General features: G+C 46.6%; 1 protein-coding gene across 1 annotated transcript in view; it reads right to left on the reverse strand.

Moving 5' to 3' along the window:
• WDR62 (WD repeat domain 62) overlaps positions 1-19,383 on the reverse strand; it is a 41,384-nt gene that overhangs the window by 12,064 nt on the left and 9,937 nt on the right. Inside the window, exons 8-20 of the mRNA XM_087827215.1 lie at positions 18,817-18,977; positions 17,219-17,408; positions 12,934-13,071; positions 11,284-11,462; positions 9,607-9,698; positions 7,856-7,981; positions 4,074-4,141; positions 3,870-3,991; positions 2,951-3,026; positions 2,181-2,292; positions 2,024-2,087; positions 1,199-1,327; positions 33-166 (exon numbers count right to left, since the gene is read on the reverse strand). Coding sequence (XP_087683341.1) covers positions 33-166; positions 1,199-1,327; positions 2,024-2,087; positions 2,181-2,292; positions 2,951-3,026; positions 3,870-3,991; positions 4,074-4,141; positions 7,856-7,981; positions 9,607-9,698; positions 11,284-11,462; positions 12,934-13,071; positions 17,219-17,408; positions 18,817-18,977 — 1,591 coding nt within the window. The remainder of the gene's footprint in view (positions 1-32; positions 167-1,198; positions 1,328-2,023; positions 2,088-2,180; positions 2,293-2,950; positions 3,027-3,869; positions 3,992-4,073; positions 4,142-7,855; positions 7,982-9,606; positions 9,699-11,283; positions 11,463-12,933; positions 13,072-17,218; positions 17,409-18,816; positions 18,978-19,383) is intronic.

Below are 19,383 nucleotides of genomic sequence, written 5' to 3' on the forward strand. Positions count from 1 at the left end.
AAGGGCTCCTTTGGATGGGCCCCTTTCCCAACCTGGATCCAAGCTCTCTCTGGATGGTGTCTTCAGCAATTCTTCAGGTTCACACTCTTCCTCCAGCTCATCCTCTGTCTGCTCTCCAGGGCTTAGGGAGCAAGTCTCGCTGGGCATGGATGCATATGTCTCCTGCCTGAAACCAGGAATAAGGAAGGAGAGGAATACGTAAATGGGGAGCTAGAGGGACCTGCCTAGGGCCAGGCCCTATGCTGGGTTCCACATGGACATATTACTGACTTCTGGTCAAGATGGTGCTGGGAGGTCTCACTTGCCACACCCACTCTGCTAGAAATGTAAAGCACCATAATAAATGAGACATAGAAAGTCTAGGTTTAAAAAATAAGCGAACTCTCCAAGGGCCACAGCAATGGGACCTTTGAAAAGCAAAGCAGATAGTGGGGTTTGAGTATTGAGCTGCTGGGTTCTGTTTTGGGAAGCAGGGGGTAGCTATGAGATTTTAGCTCCTTTGGATACAGGAGACTAAAACATGCTTGACATAAGGTGGGCACTGGAGCCAGGACTCTGCTCCAGCCCCAGGGTAGGGTGAGAGGCTCAAAACCAGGAGCCAAGGGTAGCTGCTCTCTCCCTTGGTGCCTATATCTACAATACTCCAAAACCATTGCAGGACAGGCAGTGCATGTCAAGGCCTGGTCCCACAGGGAGGCAATGACAAAGCCCCAAGACAGAGAGAAGGGGACAGCTCCAGGGGCAGGAGAGAGAGAAAAAAAATCCTATAATCTCCCAATAAAACTGAGATCTCCAAACCAAAATCCCTAATAAAAAACTAGAGCATTAATCCACTCCAAATAAAAGTGGTCTTACAGCATAAAAACTTTAAAGTGTAAGAAGACATCTCAATGCCATGGGACTCTTCTCCTATCACCTCCCTCCCTACTCCCAGAGCCTCCTAGGTGTTCCCGCATTACAGTGCTCACAGGCTCTCCAAGTACTTTGCTTTTCCAGTCCAAAACCCTTCTTGTATGTGTTAACATAACTTTGTATTCAAAGTCCATCTCCCACCCTAGGCTGCAAGTGCACAAAAGGCAGGGCCCAGGGCTGTCTTGGCTATGGGCACGTTCCCAGCATCACACGTCCTGGGGCGTAGGGCAGGAACATATTCCTCCGGGGGAGGACAGATGGGGGATGTACAGGTGGCTGCTAGGACCTGGGGTGGCTGCTCCACTTCCCGTCCTTTGTGTTCTGCTGCTGCTGCTGCTCCCCACGGTCAATTTCCAGCAAGTGCTGCTTCATGCAGTTGGTGATCTCTGGGCCCAGGTGCCAGATGAACACACAGCTGTAGAGACCAGAGATGTGGAAGGAGGAGCAACAGTGACTGTGGAAGTCATCTGACTCTGAAGTCACCTGAGTCATCACAGCCAAGACCGCATTCTTGGTACCTCCCAGAAAACACAGCCCATTAGTCTACTGCAGGGGCTCCAGACCGTGTCAGGTCCACACCCTGGGTGGGCTCTAGGACACCCACCTAACCAGGGCCTGTTCTGAAGGCCTCCGGACCAAGGTAGAGGGCTGTGAGGAAGTAAATTGAAGGGAATGACCAAAGGGACTTCCTTGGGTACCAACCATGTGCTAAAAAATTTATTTTATTATGTTGATTATAAATTAATATATATATAATTTATATAAGGAAAATCAGAATGACATACATCTCATTTGATTCTCACAACACAATTTTCAAGGTAGATGGCATCAACTCTTACAAAGGAGCAAACTGAGGGTCAGAGAGGGAAAATGACCTGCTCAAGGTCACAAGTATACAAGGGGCAGATTCGGAATTTGAACTCAGGACTGGGTGCGACACCAACATGCATGCTGTCCAAAGAGAGAGAAAGCTGGAACACTTAGAGGAACTCTGCACAGGCAGGTTGTGAGCCTGGGGTTCCCGTCTCTGAGCCCCTGCTCTCCCCACAGCATAGGTCCCACCCAGTTCCAACGGGAGGCAAGCCAGGGACAGCCTCTAGGCCTTTCCCACCTGTCTCCGGATACTGTGATCAAGTGACGACAGTCATAAGTGAACTTCATGCCAGTGACAATTTCTAGAAGCAGGGCAGAGAAGCTGTGTGACCTTCTGAGTCAGAAGGCAATGTGGAGGTGGGTGGGGAGACGTCTCAAGCAGGGGGCACACCTACCTGAATGGCCAAACATCTTGGCAATGCACTCGCCTGAGTAAAAGTCAATCACTGAGATGCTTTTGTCAGAGCAGCTTGTGGCCAGGAAGGTGCCTGAGGGGTCCACGTGGACCTGCCGAGAAGATGCAAGTGATGCTTTGTGCTACCTGCTTCCTCCCCCACCGCCCCCACTGATTGAGGACCACCCTCGTGCTGGACACTTGGTACATGCACTTGTCCCAGATAGCCCTCACCACACAGACCCTGCTACAATAGGAATTCCTGCTCCCATTTCATAGGTAGAAACATTAACCACAACAATGGTACTGATGGCAGCCAGGCCCTGTGCTAAGCAATGTGCCTGTTTAACTTATTTCTTTCACAGAACAGCCCTATGACAGAAGCTCTTTGTATCTGGACTTTACAGCTGATGAGATAGACTAGAGAGAACACTTGCCCAAGGTCACAGTCAGCCTGAACTCTTACCTAGTCCCTCACAGGCAGGGGATAAGTGTGGCAAGGGAGCCCAGGCCTCTCTGATTCTTCCCACCACACTATGTTGCCACTCAAATCAGAAACCACTTAAAATGGCTCCCCTCTACATAAAGGGGAAGCAGTCTGGGCCACCCCTGGTGCCAAGCATCCTGGGGCAGCCAGGCCAGAAAGGGTGGCTGGCCAGCATGTGATCCTTTGATCAGGTGCCAAGGAGGACACAGGATAGCAGACACAAAAGGGAGCCTTGTTTGTGAAGACTGTGTATAGTTTTCACCCCAGGGGCCCTGGCTCCTCACCTTCAGCAGGGACCCTTCATCACCCTGGGAGCCCTTGTAGCATTTCTTCTGCTTTCCATTCATGGTGTTGTAGACTCTGTGGAGGTGGTTGCAGAACATGGCAAACATAGACCTGCCCACCCGTCCCCTCCTCCCCACTGGAAGACCACTGTCACCTCTTATGCCTCATTTGATGCCTGGACTGAAACCCCACCTCAGAGAATGACATCTCAGGCTGAGGTCATAGAAATTATTTATTAGGGTGTCTGTTGAGTTAATGCCTGTCTCCCCTGCTATAGAGCAAGCTGAGTGCCTGGCACCCAATTTGAATGAGCAGATGGAGGAGGTGAACCACTTTGTACATGCTGTGCCCTCTGCACATGCCCTCTCCCCTCCCCTGGCTCAGTCCTGTGTCCTGCAGCCCCAGCTCAGACATTCCTTCCATCAAGCCCTGCTTGATTCCCAGGTGGGGTCAGGTATCTCCCCAGGACCCAACCCTCTGGCTTCCCCCATCCCAGCCCTGACCACTCCAGGCTGGTGAAGGGTACGTCTCTCCTTTACTGGACTGAGCTCTGTGAAGATAGGGCCTGGGGCTGCCCTGCTCACTGCTGCTACTCCTGCACTGTCCATCCCAGGCAGGTGTTCAGGGAATGTAGGTGAAATAAGTTTATGAGCAACATGGGCACCTCGTAGTCACCCCACACAGGCTTCTGAAGAGCCCGAAGGAACCCTCTGTGACCTGGAAACTATGCCCAGGTGAACCCAGCTCCTAAGAAACATCTGCTGGGTCCCTCCATTCACTCAGCTTCTCAGGGACTAAATGAGCAGAGGAAGGAGAGCAACTAGCTCAGGAGAAAACAGACTCAACTAGGTCCCATACAGGCCCCACTCATAACGCAGCCCAGGCCACGCTGACTAAGGGCCCAGGGCAGCTCCTTACCTCACATTGCGGTCCTGGCAGGCCACAGCCACGTACTTCTGGGTGATGTCAATATCCATGTCATACAAGGTAGTCTTCTCTGCCACATGGTGGGTACGGACAAAGTGGAGCCCATCCGAGCCCTGGCAGGACAGGAATGGCCTTCAAAGGACAACTCTGACAAGCCCCCACACCCCAGCCCCCAAGGAGGCCACCCCACTCTACCTGCTGGGCACTTCGGAAGTAGATGCTCTTGTCAGCCCCACAGCTGATCATCTGGATGTCTCTGTTGCCTGGAAGAGGAGGAGGCGGTGTATTAGGCAGGGCTGGGTCACCGCTGGGCCTGGCTGGGGCCAGGGTCCCTGCTAGGGAACTCCACTGCAAGGGAATTCTGCTGGGATCAGGGAGGGCTTCTCAGAGGTGAGGCGGATGCTGGGTGCAGGTAGGAGTCTGTAAGATGTGAGTTGGGTGAGTGAGGGGGTACATGGAGCAAGTTGCAAGGGCAGACAGGAAAACAAAGGCCAAGAACACAGGAGGGGCACATCTAAGACAGGTAGGCCACTGGGGGGCTCATGCCATTAAGAACAATCAGAACACCCCTACATACCCCAGGCCAGGCCCTGTGCCACCTGTGCTTCCTTCTTCCTGACTGCTCACTAGCCCCTCATTGCACAAATGTGAGCCAGGTACTGAGTCACACAGTCCCTGTCCCAGGGTGTACAGAGAGTCAGGACAGGGCCAGGACTGAAGCCAGGCATTCTCTGGTTGAACACTGCTCTGAACCCTGCTTCCTCTCTGAACCTTAGCTTCCTACCTGTATAATGGGCTTGTAATAGTCCCTGCCCCAAGAAACTGTGTGAAACCCTTGGAACAGTGGCTACCACCTGGCAAGCTCTTTCCTTATTATTCCTTCTTTATAGAAAAATAATAATTTAGCACAAACGCCTCCCTGAGTTGTGGTGAGAATGAAAAGACAACATACTTAGAGGCTTGGTTCAACAGATGCTGGTCCTTTGTGATGAGACATTTGAGAGAGCCCAGGACTGACATACAAGTTAAGATGCTACTCAAGCAGGAGTCATTGTCTCACAGAAGGGAGTGAGCCCTGTATGGGGGAGGGAGTGTGACATGGAGGGGCCCAGAGAGGGCTGCAAGTTACAGGTAATGTTCTGCTTCTTAACCTGGGGTGGTAGATCCAAGCACCTAGCAATGTTAGGACCGCAAACGATCAGAACAGTCTCTGGCTATGAACAATGGGGGTGTGTTCTAGTTCATACCCACCGACTATGAACCTCGATGTAGATGTTCATTGTATTAGTCATGCACCACTTAACGATGGGGACATATTTTGAGAAATGCGTTGTCACGTGATTTTGCCATTGTGATAACATCACAGGGTACACTTACCACCCCAAGATGGGATAGCCTACTACACACCTAGGCTGTATGAGATAGCCCATTGCTCCTAGACTACAAGCCTGTGCAGCTTGTTACTGCACAAAACAACATGAGATTAAATCAAGAACAAGAGAAAATGATGCAGTCAAGGGACACAAACACGAGATGTTGGAGGCTGCTGCCTATGGAATACAGCACACTGTTTTATAGCAAACTTTGTTTTATAAGTAGAAAGAGCACATGCTAAAATAAAAAGTAAATTAAATACATAAACCAGTAACAGGTGTTTGTTATCATTATAGAGTATTACGTACTGTACATGATCGTATATGCTATACTTTTATATGACTGGCAGCTCAGATTTGTTTACATCAGCATAACCACGTAATGAGTGCTATGACCTGTGTTATACTGTGACATTACGATGGCTGCGATGTCACTAGGCGATAGGAATTTTTTAGCTCCACTATAATGTTATGGGACCACCTTCATATAGGAGGCCTGTCATTGACTGGACTGTCACCATGTAGCGCATGACTGTATCCAGTAAACCATATGTACTGTCCTCACTTGTTTGGACATACTTCACAGAAAAGAGAAGACTGAGTCCTTCCCCAGCAGGGTAGCTTCAGACAGGTTCAGAGTGACTGGTGGCCAGTTTATACTGACTATCAATGTTCTGAGCATAACCAAGTGAGCCAGCCCTGCAGAGTAGGGCACTCGGGAGCGGGGTTTAGGAGCTGTATCCTCTCAGACTGGCTGGGGCTCTACAGAAGGCCGGCACCTTTCAGAAGGTGGCCCAAAGGACCAACTCCTGGGCCCCCCAGGCCAGTCATCACCTCTCTTGGATCTAGACCATTCACTAAAGGTGAGGTCAGTGCCCGGGCAGGGTGGCTCAGCTGGTTAGAGAGTCATCCCAATACGCCAAGGTTGCCGGTTCAAGGTTGCCGGTTGCACATACAAGAATCAACCAATGAATGCACAAATAAGTGCATTCATTCAAGAGCAATGGTTCTTTCTCTTTCTCAAATCAATTAAAAAAAAGAGAGAGATGAGGTCACTGGGGCCAAACTGCTAGGTTTGCCAATTTATTCTAAATATTTTAAGATTTTTATTTTATTTTTATTTATTATTATTTTTTTAATCCTCACCTAAAAATATTTTTTCAATTGCTTTTCAGGGAGGGAGGGAGGGAAGGAGGGAGAAACACAATCGGGAGGTAACCAATCGATGTGTGAGAGAGACACATTGATTGGTTGCCTCCCACAGGCCCCCCAACCAGGGCCGGGGATGGAGCCTGCAACCGAGGTACGCGCCCTTGACAGGATCGAACAGAGGCCCTTCAGTCCGAGGGCCTGATGCCCTAACCACGGAGCCAAACCAACCAGGGCTTTTTATTGATTTTTAGAGAGAGGGAGAGAGAGAGAGAAAAACATTGATGTCATAGCAGAACATCGACTGGCTGCCTCCTGCATGCCCCTTACTGGGGATGGAGCCTGAAACCTGATTACGTACCCTGACGGGGAATGGAACCACAACCTTTTGGTGCACAGGCTGACGCCCAACCAACTGAGCCACACCAGCCAGGGCTTATTCTAACTACCTCTAGCCAGTGGAAAGAACAGGTTTTTAAGGATGTCTGAGAAGTTTTAGCTGATCAACTTTTGTAAGGTCTTCATCAAGACACATCAAACATTGTTAACTTGTTTTTGCCCAGCTCCCTATCATCTTAGCTAGAGAGGGGCAGGGCCAGAAGTGGAGAGGGCCAAGGGACATTAGTACATTCTCAGTCACAAAATTATATGTAAAAAATACTTCATAGCCAAGAACTTAGACTACATGAATATATACTTCTTAAATATAGCTTTGAACATGTTCTTGGTTCTGATCAGTTATTCCCCACAGGGCCTACCTCCCCTCCCCTTGGAACCCTTTAGGGTCAGGGATTTCCATACTGAATCTTTTCAGTCATGGAGGACGCCTTAGGCAAGATCCTAGGTCTGCACCTACTAGCTGTGTGACTGGCTGTAAGGAAGGGGATACTGCTGGGATGGCACAAGGATAATCCCCAGCAAAGAATTAGCCTCCAGTAATTGTCACTTTACCTATTTTTCTGTCATGTTACCAGTGCCCATCCTGCCCTAACAGGATTAGCACCCTGATTTCTTTTTGGGGATCTGCACTCATCTAATGCCAGTCCTCTGGGATCAGGAGTGGAGGTAGGTGGCAGCTGGGTATATGAGTCCAACATAGCTGAAGAGAACCCCCAAAGCCCTGGCACAAATAACTGTTCAGGAAAGAACAGGTGCCTCAAACCAGCAAAAGGAAAGCCAGCTCCTAATTTCTGCCAAAATGGATAGGAAGAGGGGAAATCTCTTTCCAGTGGCCCAGTGACAACCAAGATCCTGCCCTCCATAGAAAGGCACAACTAACAGAAGGAGAGAGTCCTAATAATTTAGTTTCAAAAATTCAACTTTTGGATCCAGCTGTGCCTGAATCCAGAGCTTACTTCTCCCTTCTTTGTTTAAGCTGAAGTGAGTTTTTGGTGATACTCGTGGCTGAAGGAACCCACCTAACGAGGTGCTCTAAGTGGGAAGGAAGGGGCTCACCTGCGAACTTGATGGCCGTGATGGCAGAGGAGTGGTCATCCAGGGTCTGCTCCAGGTTGTAGTTCTTCTCTACGTTCAGCACATGGATCAGTCGGTCCCGACTGGCCGAGGCAAGCAGGGTCAGCCCTGCAAGTGGAGAGGGTGGCCCTGGGTTCCTGGGAGGCTACTTGATGCCTTGGCCTCCTAGAGAGCAGCAGGGCCGAGCTTTGCAGGCCTTGAAGAAGGGGTCTTCAGTCCCATAAGTGCTGCTAACTTGCTCCAAACCCCGAAGGGGAAACTCCCTCAGCTCTTGCAGTCTTTCTCCAGCGCCCCCAAACCCTGGCATTTCTCATGCCGTAACACCAGCTCAGGGAGGGTTCATCTTCAGGGACACTTGGGCACTCCTTCACTTGTGCCCACAGCAGACATTCTAGTAGAGCCCAGCACTCCTTCCTACCAAGTCTAGCTCCTTGGTGTGCCATGTGAAGCCCTACCAACTTCTCAGCTCCCAAGAACACGGCCCCTTCACTCTGAGCTCTGAATACATGGGCCTTGTCCAGGCCTAATGATCACCTGCCCACTGCCACACTTCCTTCCACCACTAGGCCTTCCCTGCTGGCCCCTCAGACAGTGCCTACGCCGATCACCTGGTCTGTATGAGGCTTAACGTACGACCTGAGGTGGAAGGGAGCTCAGGAAACTGAATAAAGAGAGATTTAAAGAAAGTTGAATAGGACAGAGGGTACAGAAGAAGGAAGAAGGAAAGAAGAGCATGGGAAAGATCATTAACATGTGAGGACATACTCCGCCTATGTTACGTTCCTACCAAGAAATGTATAGTTGGAATCAAATTATGAGGAAAACAAACAGACAAACCCAAATTGAAGGAAACTCTATAAAATGACTGGTCTACACTCTGCAGAAAGCCAAAGTCAGAAAGACAAATTAAGTTTGTAGAAATGTTCCAGAAAAAAAGTGACAAAAGAGCCACGACAACTAAAGTGTGAACCTGGATTGGAAAAACAAAGACGCTGAGAGGACAATATTGGGACACTTGGCAAAATGTGAGCGAGGGCCATAAGACAGATGACAATATAACATCAAAGTGAAATTCCCACATTTGATGAGCCCTGTGGTAAAGGATGTCCTCATTCCTAGGAAATGCTCACAGAAGCATTTAAGGGTGAACGGGCATCATGCCTGCAATTTACTCTCAAATAGTTTAGCAAAAAGAAAAACAAGAATGTATATGCTATTATTTTGTTATACGTGTGTATTTACAAACACAGAGGGAGAAATGGAAAAAGGGGAAACAGACAAAGTCATTATACAGTCACAGGGTCACACTTTAAAAGAAGAAACTTGGGGAATCCAGGTAAACAGCACATGGGTATTCATTGTAATAGTCTTGTAATTTTTCTGTAGGCATTACGCTTTTTCAAAATAATACGTTTAACTGTCAATCTATCTTCATCAGCAGAGGATGATCTCATTCATACATTCACTCATTCGACATTCACCTCTTTAGCCTGAGTACTGTTCAGGGCGCTGGGCACCACAGTAAGCAAGTCCAGTCCAGTCCTGCCTGCCAGCGTCTTGCTTTCTGGAGTCCGAGTCACGTTGGTCCCAGGGCGCAGGGACAAGGGCCCTTACTAAACACAGGACTCCCAGCTGTCATTCACAGCCCTATCAGATACCAACTACTACTCTCTGTGGCTCTGCCAGGGAGGCCACTCCCCTGCCTTCCCCCTGCCACCCTGCCATGGGCTCACCAGTCTCAGGCTTGGAGTACTCCAGGCATAGCACCTCAGCATCATGGGCCTCCATCTTGACCAGCTCATCCATGAAGTGCAGCTCATGGATCCTGGGAGACATATACTGCCTGCTGAACACTTCTCGGAGGGCCCTCCCACCACTGCTCCCACCCCAGGCACTCTGCCACTGCCAGACAGGTGACATGGGGAACTAGTTTAGAGATACCCAACCACTGTTATCATCTAGAAACCTGCCATCTTAAAGGAAGCAGTGCCAAACCTCGGAGTACCACAGTGAGCACCCAGCCCTTGTGGTTCCATGGGCCAGATCTAGCGCAGTCCTCTGGGGAAAACAAGGGTTAGAGCAGAGCTGTACCAGAGTGATCCCTGGGGGGGTGGGATAGGGGGCAAGGGTCAAAAGTCACATTCAAGGATAGGACCTATGGGTGGGAACATTTGATTTCAACCTGTCATTTTTAAAGAGCCTCAAATCTAGACTTATTCTCTCCAAATGAAATCAAACAATCAAGAGGTCATCCAGGGTTGAAATAAGAGACAATCATCCCAGTTTCTCTACTCTCTAACTGTGTAATCCTAGCCTAGCCACTTGGCCTCTCTTAACTCAGTCAACCCATGTGAAAATGGAGCTGATAACAGCACTTACATTGAGGGTCGGTGAGAATACTAAATCGGTTGATACACACAGTATCAGGCCAGTGGCCAGCCAGGGGAAGAGTGCTATGCCCATCTAGCTCTTGTTACCATTTTTGCCATTTACAGCAGAGTGCTGTCAATGTGAGCAGCCCACTGATACATTCGATTTGCCTTCTGCAGTGATTGATATCAAAACAGTTGCCAGCAGCCAGGCTGGCATGGCTCAGTGGTTGAGCACTGACCCAGGAGGTCGTTCAATTCCTGGTCAGGGGGCATGCAGGAGACAGCTGATTGATGACTCTATCTCATCACTGATGTTTCTGTCTCTCTCTCCCTCTCCTTTCCTCTCTCTGAAATCAATAAAAACATATTAAAAAAAAAAAGTTGCCAGTATTTTAAAAAATCATAGGCTTTTCGCAGAAAAAAAATCCTGCATTCTGTTCTTCTTGGACAATGAGAACACATACCAGCTTGGAGGACCTGGCTTCAGTTTGCAGGGTCCCTTCCATCCCTCAACAGCCCTAGTACCCATGTGGTCACAGCTGTCACTCATCAACTTAAACCCAGTCCCTATGACAGGGCTCATATGCTGTCAGCACCGATTGCACCAGTACCATTTTGAAAAACCTCTGCAGTGGGAACTGAGCCCTCATATGTCCCATCCTCCTGGCCCCTCTACCTGGGCTACCAGGACCCCGCAAGCTCCAGCTGGCATCTTCTCTAATGGCTCAGCAGCGGTACCACACAGCTGTTAAAAGTGTTACCCTGTTCTAGAGTCATACAAATTTACTTGTCCACTCTGTAGGAAAAGTTTGCATGCCCCAGCTGCTAAGTTCCCAGTAGCTACCTTCATCTCAGCCCTTTTGGAAGACACTTCTTTGCTTAAGTTCCTCGGGGTGGCTGGTAACAGGACTACTTCTCACAGCCCCTCATTCCCAAAGAGTAGCTGGAGGTACAAAGGCCAGGCTTCCTCCCCACCACCCTGAGTACCCGAGCCCAAGCTGGGAGGTGTACACTGGACACCCACCAGGGCCCACTTGCCTCAGATTTCCACTTCGGTCGCCTGAAGCCAAGTGCTGGCCGTCAGGACTGACCTGCATCACTCGTACCCCGGCTTTCACATCCATAGGCATGCCATTCTCACTCCCCCGGTCTGGGAAGTGTGACATATCCTGCAGGTGCTGGATGTCATTCTCTACATATACTACCTTCAGTAGGGTCTGCAGGAAGGAGAGGGTTGAAGTCAGTCCAATGAGCAGGTCTGAAACACCCCTAAAATTTTGTGACCCAAGAGCAAGTTTCCTATTCTTTATTAGTAACTGAACTCCAATTTTGACCTGGGAGGTTCACTACTCTGAGTAATAACTGTTTCCCAGCCTCCCTTGCAGCTAGATGGGGCTCTGTGAATAAATTCTGGTCAATGAGATGTAAAGCAAGTGAGAGCCCTTCTGCTTCCTTCTTGCTGCCTGAAGCTCACTAAAGTAACACCTGGAAAGCCAGCAGCCGTTTTGGATGATGACGGTAGCCCCTTCTTCAAAACAGCAGAGGGGAGAGCTGGAAGGTTCTGGGGCCTCGGAGGGTTTCCCGCAGCTGCCATGCAGTTTGAACTGGTTACCTCTAGACTATTTTCATGAGTGAGGAAACCAAAATTTTACCTCTTGTTTCGGGGTTTTCTATCGTATACAGCCACAGGTGCAGAAGAGAAGATGGTAGTAAAGAAATACCTATTATACCCTCCCTGTAAGAAGGGCCCTTTTTGTTCCAGCCCCACTAACTTCTCAGGTTTTCCAACTCATCAAGCTCTTTCCCACCACAGGGCCTTTGTACAAGCTGTTCCTTTGGCATGGGACACTTTCCCTTCCCCTCTTCACTCCTCCCAGTACTCCATATCTCAGCTTAGTTGTTTCTTCCTCCAGGTGCCCCTGGTGCCACAAATAATATCAGATGACTCTGTTATATATCCTACTAGCACTATGCAATTTTCTTTCATGGTGCTTACCATGCTTATGATTATATCATAATTTGTGCAGTTATTAGTTCACTCTCTGCCTCCCCTCACTAGACTGTGGGTGCCATGAGTACAGGAGAAGGGTCTGTCTTAGTCACTGATGTTCCAGCATGTAGCATAGCACAGACCTTAAAAAGTATCTGTAGAATAAATGAATGCATGATTCAGGTCTCAGCTCCTCAGAGAAGCTCCCTTACTGACCTAGCAATACCAACCATTTCTCCAGCAAAGTGTTTTCTCCCCGACCTCATATCATGACTCTCTCTGGGATCCTGCCAGCACCCCTACCCATGGCCTTACTGCATGGTGGCTAGTTAACAGGGGAAGCTCCTGCCTGATTTGGTTGATGGATCAAAGAACCTTCCTAACGAGCTCCAACTAAAGATTCAGGGAGCAATTTCTCTTCTGTTGAGTATGTCAGGTTGCCTGGAGTGGCTGTATAGACACACCTGGACAGCAGCTGCTGACAGGCAGAACTATGCTACTCAGAAAGAAAGAGAGGGAGGGAGGGAGAAACAAGAGAGAGGGAAAAACAGAGTGACCTGCCTTGGCTCCTGGTTCCTGCCCGTAGTGCAGCCTAACAGCAAGATTCTGTGAGCTTTCCTCCTGCCTCAGTGTCCTAGCTTAAAGTAGGTCTTTGTTCTTCCTAAAAGATGGCTGACAATGACAATGAAGTCACTCACATTACTGAAGATGTTTTTCTGCCAGGGAGAGTCAGGGCTGCTATTTATGTTCCAGAAGCGAATGGTGTTGTCTGAGGAACAAGTCAGAAAAGATCCTGTTGGCAGACAAGCTCTCTGATCTTCACACTCAGGATACACCTACAGTTCCCAGAGAACGAGGCAAAGGGCAATTCATCACAACAATTTCAATGACAGCACTGATATACTGTTGCTTGTTGGTGGGAAAAAAGTAAGCTGAAAATAAACAAGCATAGTTTAATGCTTAAAGACACATAACATGCTACCATTTATCATCCGTGGCCCCATCTTCAGCCCAGGCCGTAAAACATCCCCATGAATAAATTTCCAAGGAAAATGGGTAGCTCACTAAACAAAAAGGAAACAAGGTACCACGAGCAAGCAGCAGCAGAAACAACAGAGTCTAGCTTCAAATACTGGAATTATCAGAGAATAAAAAATAACTATGCTTAATATGTTTAAAGAAACAGAAGAACACTGACAAGATTAAAAGTATGAGTAGCTTGGTATAAAGAATAACCAAGCAGCGCTGGACAAGATTAAAAGTATGAGTAGCTTGGTATAAAGAATAACCAAGCAGGGCTGGAAAAGAACAAAATAGAACTGGTTATAGAAGTGGAAAAAAGGCAAGGGAAACAAAAGAAAAAATAAACGGAACTACAACAAACTGAAAAGTTTTGCACAATGAAGAAAATCATCAACAAAATGAAAAGACAACCCACTGAATGGGAGGGCATATTTGCCAATGATACACCTGATAAGGGGTTAAAATCCAAAATTTATAAAGAACTCATACTACTCAACACCAGAACAAACAAATAATCCAATTAAAAATGGGCAAAAGACCTGAATAGACACTTCTCCAAAGACATACAGATGGCCAAGAGGCATATGAAAAGATGCTCAATGTCACTAATCAGCTGAGAAATAAAAATTAAAACCACAATGAGAAATCAGCTTATACTTGTCAGAATGGCTACCATCAGTAAATTAATAAACAACAAGTGTTGGCGAGGACGTGGAAAAAAGGGAACCCTCGTGCACTGTTCATGGGAATGCACATTGGTGTAGCCACTGTGGAAACCAATATGGAGTTACTAAAAAAATTAAAAATGGATAATGATATGTGTTTTTTTTTAATTAAAAATGGAACTGCTTTATGACCCAGTGATTCCACTTCTGGGAATATATCTAGAGAAACTTGAAACACTGATTCAGAAGAATATATGTAGCCCTATGTTCACTGCAACATTATTTACAATAGCCAAGATATGGAAGCAGCCCAAGTGTCCATCAGTAGATGAGTGCATAAAAAAGCCATAGGACATTTATACCATGGAATACTACTTAGCCATAAAAAAGAAGAAAATCTTGCCCTGGCCACGTGGCTCCATTGGTTGGAATGTTGTCCCATACACCGAAAGGCTGCAGGTTCGATTCCCCATCAGGGTACATACTTAGGTTGCAGGTTTGATCCCTGGTTGGGGTGCTTATGAGAGGCAACTGATCGATGTTTCTCTCTCACATTGATGTTTATCTTTCTCTCTCCCTTCCTCTCTCTCTGAAATCAGTAAACATATCTTCAGGTGAGGATAAAAAAAAAAAAGAAGGAAATCTTACCTTTTGCGACAGCAGGAACAGACAGGGAGAGTATTATGCTAAGTGAAATGAGCCGGTCAGAGAAAAACAACTACCATATGATTTCACTTATATGTGGAATCTAATAAACAAAATAAACTAACAAATAAAATAGACAATAAATAAATAAATAAAAAGAAGTGAAAAAATAGAACATATTTTTAACCAAAGGTTAGCGCTGGCTGGGTAGTTTGGTTGTTTAGAGCATTGTCCTGATACATCAAGGTTGTGGGCACATACAAGAATCAATCAAATAATGCATAAATAAGTGGAACAACAAATAGATCTTTCTTTCTCTCTCTCCCTCTTTCTCTTTCTAAAATAAAAAAATAAAAATAAAAATCAGAAGATAAAGTTCTTTTTTGGGAAGTTAGAAAACCTGTCCTAAACCATACCAATTTCAAAAAATTCAGAAAACCTATTATCATATGAAAGTGAACAACAGAACAAGGACCAAAACAAAGTCACTAACAAAGTTACTCTTTAAAATAAGATAAAAAAGAGCACACCAGAAACACATTTCCATAAAACAGATCAAAATTATAACTATTTCAAAAAAGCTAAAAGACATTAAAAAAATTATCTAGCCCGGGCCAGGGGCTCAGTTGGTTAGAAAATTGTTCCAATACATCAAGGTTGTGGGTTCGATCACCAGTCAGGGCACATACAAGAATCAAGCAATGAATGCATAAGTAAGTGGAACAACAAATCGATGTCTCTCTCTCTCTCTCCTTCTCTCTCTAAAATCAATACATTTTAAAAAATTCTTTAAAAAGGTAATGAGTACAGTCATGGCCACTTTGACTCAGTGGTCAGAGCATTGGCCCATGGACTGAAGGGTCCCAGATTTGATTCCAGCCAAGGGCATGTACCTTGGTTGCAGGCTCCATTCCTGGCCCTGGTCGGGGCAAGTGCTGGAGGCAACCAGTCCATGTGTCTCTCCCATGTTGATGTTTCTCTCTCTCTCTCTCCCCCTCTTTCACTCTGTCTGAAAAGCAATGGGAAAAATATTCTTGGGTGAGTATTAAAAAAATGTAAAATAAAATAAATAAATTAAATAAATAAATAAATAAAAAGGTAGCCCAGTCGGGCGTGGCTCAACGGTTGAGCATTGACCTAGGATCCAGGACATCGAGGTTTCATTCCTGGTCAGGACACATGCCCGGGTTGTGGGCTTGATCCTCAGCAGAGAGTGTGCAGGAGGCAGCCGATCAATAACTGGCTCATCACTGATGTTTCTATCTCTCTCCCTCTCCCTTCCTCTCTCTGAAATCAATAAAGATATATTTTTTAAAAAAGAAGTCCTTAATTATAAAAAATAAAATAAAAAGGTAATGAGTATAAAAATAATAAAATTTTAAAAAATAAAAATAAAGGACGGAGAGAAATAGGACATAAAAGTTACAGAAGAAGAAGAGAGAATGGAGTAGAGGCAATTCTTAAATCTGTACTGGCTGAGAATTTTCTAGAATTGATAAAAAGAGCCTAAAAAAAATCTATCCACAGATATTTTTGTTCAGGAGATACACACACACACACATATAATATAGAAAAATAAGGTGTATATTATATAACATAATTATATATAGAATTATGTAGTCAACCAATAAATAAAATAAAAATTATATTTATATATAAATATAAATAAATAACAGGGAGATGCAACAAAATTAACAAAAAAACCACATAAAAAACTGGTAACAAGGGTGAGGATAAGAGAGAGCAGGACTGGTGATAGGGAGGTGATCCAAGAGACTTTAGCTTTATCTGTAATACTTCACCTTTTTTTCAAAGAGAATATATTTATATATAAAATTTTAAAGTTACTTAAAAGCATTCTTGTAAAGTGAGAAAAGTGCTACTAACAGAAGCGTCAGATCCAAGAAGGCAGATGAATTCAAGCAGTCAAAAGGCTAAATAACACTTATCCAGAAGGATTAAGTTATGTTCCCCAATTCTGAATTAGGCCACTGAAAACACAAGTTCTCTAGGACAGATATACCTAGTAGTCAGAAATTTTCAGGGGGAAAAAAAGTAGAATACAATTTTTTCTCCACCAGGTGTCTAATCTGCAAGGAGTACTTAGGACAGCTTTAGAGAATGAAAAAATCCCCCAGATTCATTCTTAGAAAATAAAAAGTTCAACACTTAAAAAAGCACTAAACACAAACGGCTTCCAGAAGGCTCTCTGTGGCACACAGGCTCCTGCTACAACCCAGTGGTCAGGTGCCTCTCACCCCCTCACTTCTGGCAGTCTCTGCTTGAAAGCCACATCCTCAGCAATGCTGATGCTGTTCCTGACCTCTCCTCTCTAGAACAGCCAGAACCCTTCATCCCCTTTCACCTGCTCAGCCTCATTTTTCTTCTGAGAGGTGCTACTTGGCATGTTTTATATTCATGCTTATGGGCTTACTTTCCCACCCAAATGTGAGCTCCATGAGGGCAGGACTTTTGTCAGTTTCCTTCCTAGTTGTGTCCTCAGCACATAGAACAGCACCTGGCACACAGCTGAAGTCCATTTGAAGGAACAGAGTATCTTTGGAAGGAATGTCTGAATGGGCTCTCCAAACTCTGCAGCTTTCTTCAAATGGGGGCTGAGCAAAGGCAGGGGAGGGAGAAAGGGGCTCACCTCCACATTCCAGACGTAGGAGCTGTGGAAGAGCTCCGACCACATCTTGCCTACTTTGTTGATATCTTTGACATCCCAGATATAGATACTGTGGTCCTTATACACACAGGACAGCCACTGGTGGATGGGGTCAAAGGTCAGCGCCACCGTATCCGGATAGACAGCTTCTGTCTTCCTGCAGAAGAGGAAGCTAACAAGGCAACTTGGATCATCAATCACCTTCAGTGTCACTGTGGGTAGTGACAGCTGCCTGTGGTGACACTTGAGCTATCTCATGTCAATGCCACTGTGGCCCATCTCTCCCACTCCAACTCTACTTCTCCCTCCTCTCTCTTCCTTTGCTTTGTTTCTAATACAGAGGCTGTAATGTGAACACTTCCCCTTGGCCCCTGAGAATATTTGAATTTTCAACTGTTAACAATTTTCTCCCCTCATTTCACCCAACCCAAGCTCTGTCCTCTCTCATGGAAGGATAATGGGCACATACCTCAGGCCCTCTCTCTCATGGACTCCACCAACACATGACCAAAAATCTCTGTACAAGGGAGCAGAGTTGTCGTCCCCTGGCCTGGGGCATCCCTACAAACGCTACAGTTTACTGAGCACCTACTGTGTGCTGAGCCAAGAGCTTTAGCTACACCAAATCCCCACAACCTCTGCGATAGGTAGGTACTATATTTTATAGACAAAGAAACTGCAGAAGCACAGGTTGATACAGTGACCTGCCTGAGGCCACACAGCACAAAGCAAAAGCTAGCAGAGCTGGGCGGCCTGGTTACAACATACCACTGTGTGTGGGTTGCTGATCCACCCTCTCTGTACTTTGAAACACCCAAAAGCCCCCTCCAGGCGATTAGAAAAGGCACTCAGGAGGTAGTATCCAGATATCTACAAAGAGGCCACCCCAGGTACCCAGCATCCCTGGTTAGGTAGCTCCCTGCCCCCCCAAAATAACTACAACAAAAGGAAAATATGTCACAGCTCAGCCCTTCCACCTACTCTTGACATGACAGCTAGAGAGATCTAATGCTCAAGGCCTAACCACATAATGCCAATGCCTGAAATCCCCAGTGGCTGCCCAAGGATCTCAGAATAGACTATAAGCTCCTCCTCCCAGCTTTCATCAATACTCAGACCTGTCTCCTACCATTCTCCTCCGCTGGGCACACTAGGCTCCAGCCACACAGCCCCTAGGTGTTCCTGCAATATACTAAGCCCAGTGTGCTGTCCCCTTAAGGCCTTTCCACCTGCTGTCAGGACCCAGTTCTCCACACAGCTGGCTCTTTCTCACTAGAGAAGCTTCCCCTGGCCACTCAAATATAGCCCCAACTCCCAGGCAGTCTCTTTCCCGAGTCCCTGTTTTATTTCACCAAAGCATTTATGAATGACTATCTAAAATGATCTTATTTGTGTACTTGTTTCTCATCAAGCTCCCTCACGAGACTGAAGACTTCACAGTGGCAGAAGTTTTGCTGCCTCATTATAGCTGTATCCTGCTTCCCACCTAGGGCTGGCCCACATGTAGATGGATCTGGAAGCATGGATGCATACCAACAGACTCTGGGTGGGCCCCTCTCCCTCCCCCTGCTGGGTAGTACCTGGGCTCCAGGCCCTGGGCCACATCCACCCCAAGGTAGTGCGGCTTGGGCAGGTTGGCAAGGTAGTGTAGGTTGTGGGCCTGGAAGATGCGAACTATCCCATCTGTGCAACCGCAGAAGATGAGCTCCTCGCTGACACAGAGGCAGGAAGACAGAGAGACCTGTGGGGGCAAAGGGGACTCAAGTAGACTTTGTGCTTTGTGTGGCCTGGTTCAGGGACATGGGCACTGACGGGACAGACTTGGGCCTCCAGAGAAGCCTTATAGTTTCTTGGGTCTAAGAAGCCCATCTTAGTAAATGTTAAGGTTTTCTGAAATCAGGATGTAGTGTAAGGGCACTATTGAAGGAAATGTGCCAGCAGGTAGATAAAGGTACAGACTGGGACAGAGTTGTCACTGCTACCTACAGAGGAACTCAGCTGTGGGTGGGAAATATCTGTTCAGCAGACCATGACTCCAGAGAGGTCACTTGCAGTAACAAAGTTGAATTTTAGGCTTACGGTTTATTTCCTATTGTTTAAAAACAACTTCATAGAGATTAGACTACAAAGCAGCATAGGAAAAAGTT

The sequence above is a fragment of the Miniopterus natalensis genome, chromosome 18, assembly GCF_054644295.1.
Source record: "Miniopterus natalensis isolate mMinNat1 chromosome 18, mMinNat1.hap1, whole genome shotgun sequence".
NCBI classification, from domain to species: Eukaryota; Metazoa; Chordata; class Mammalia; order Chiroptera; family Miniopteridae; genus Miniopterus; species Miniopterus natalensis.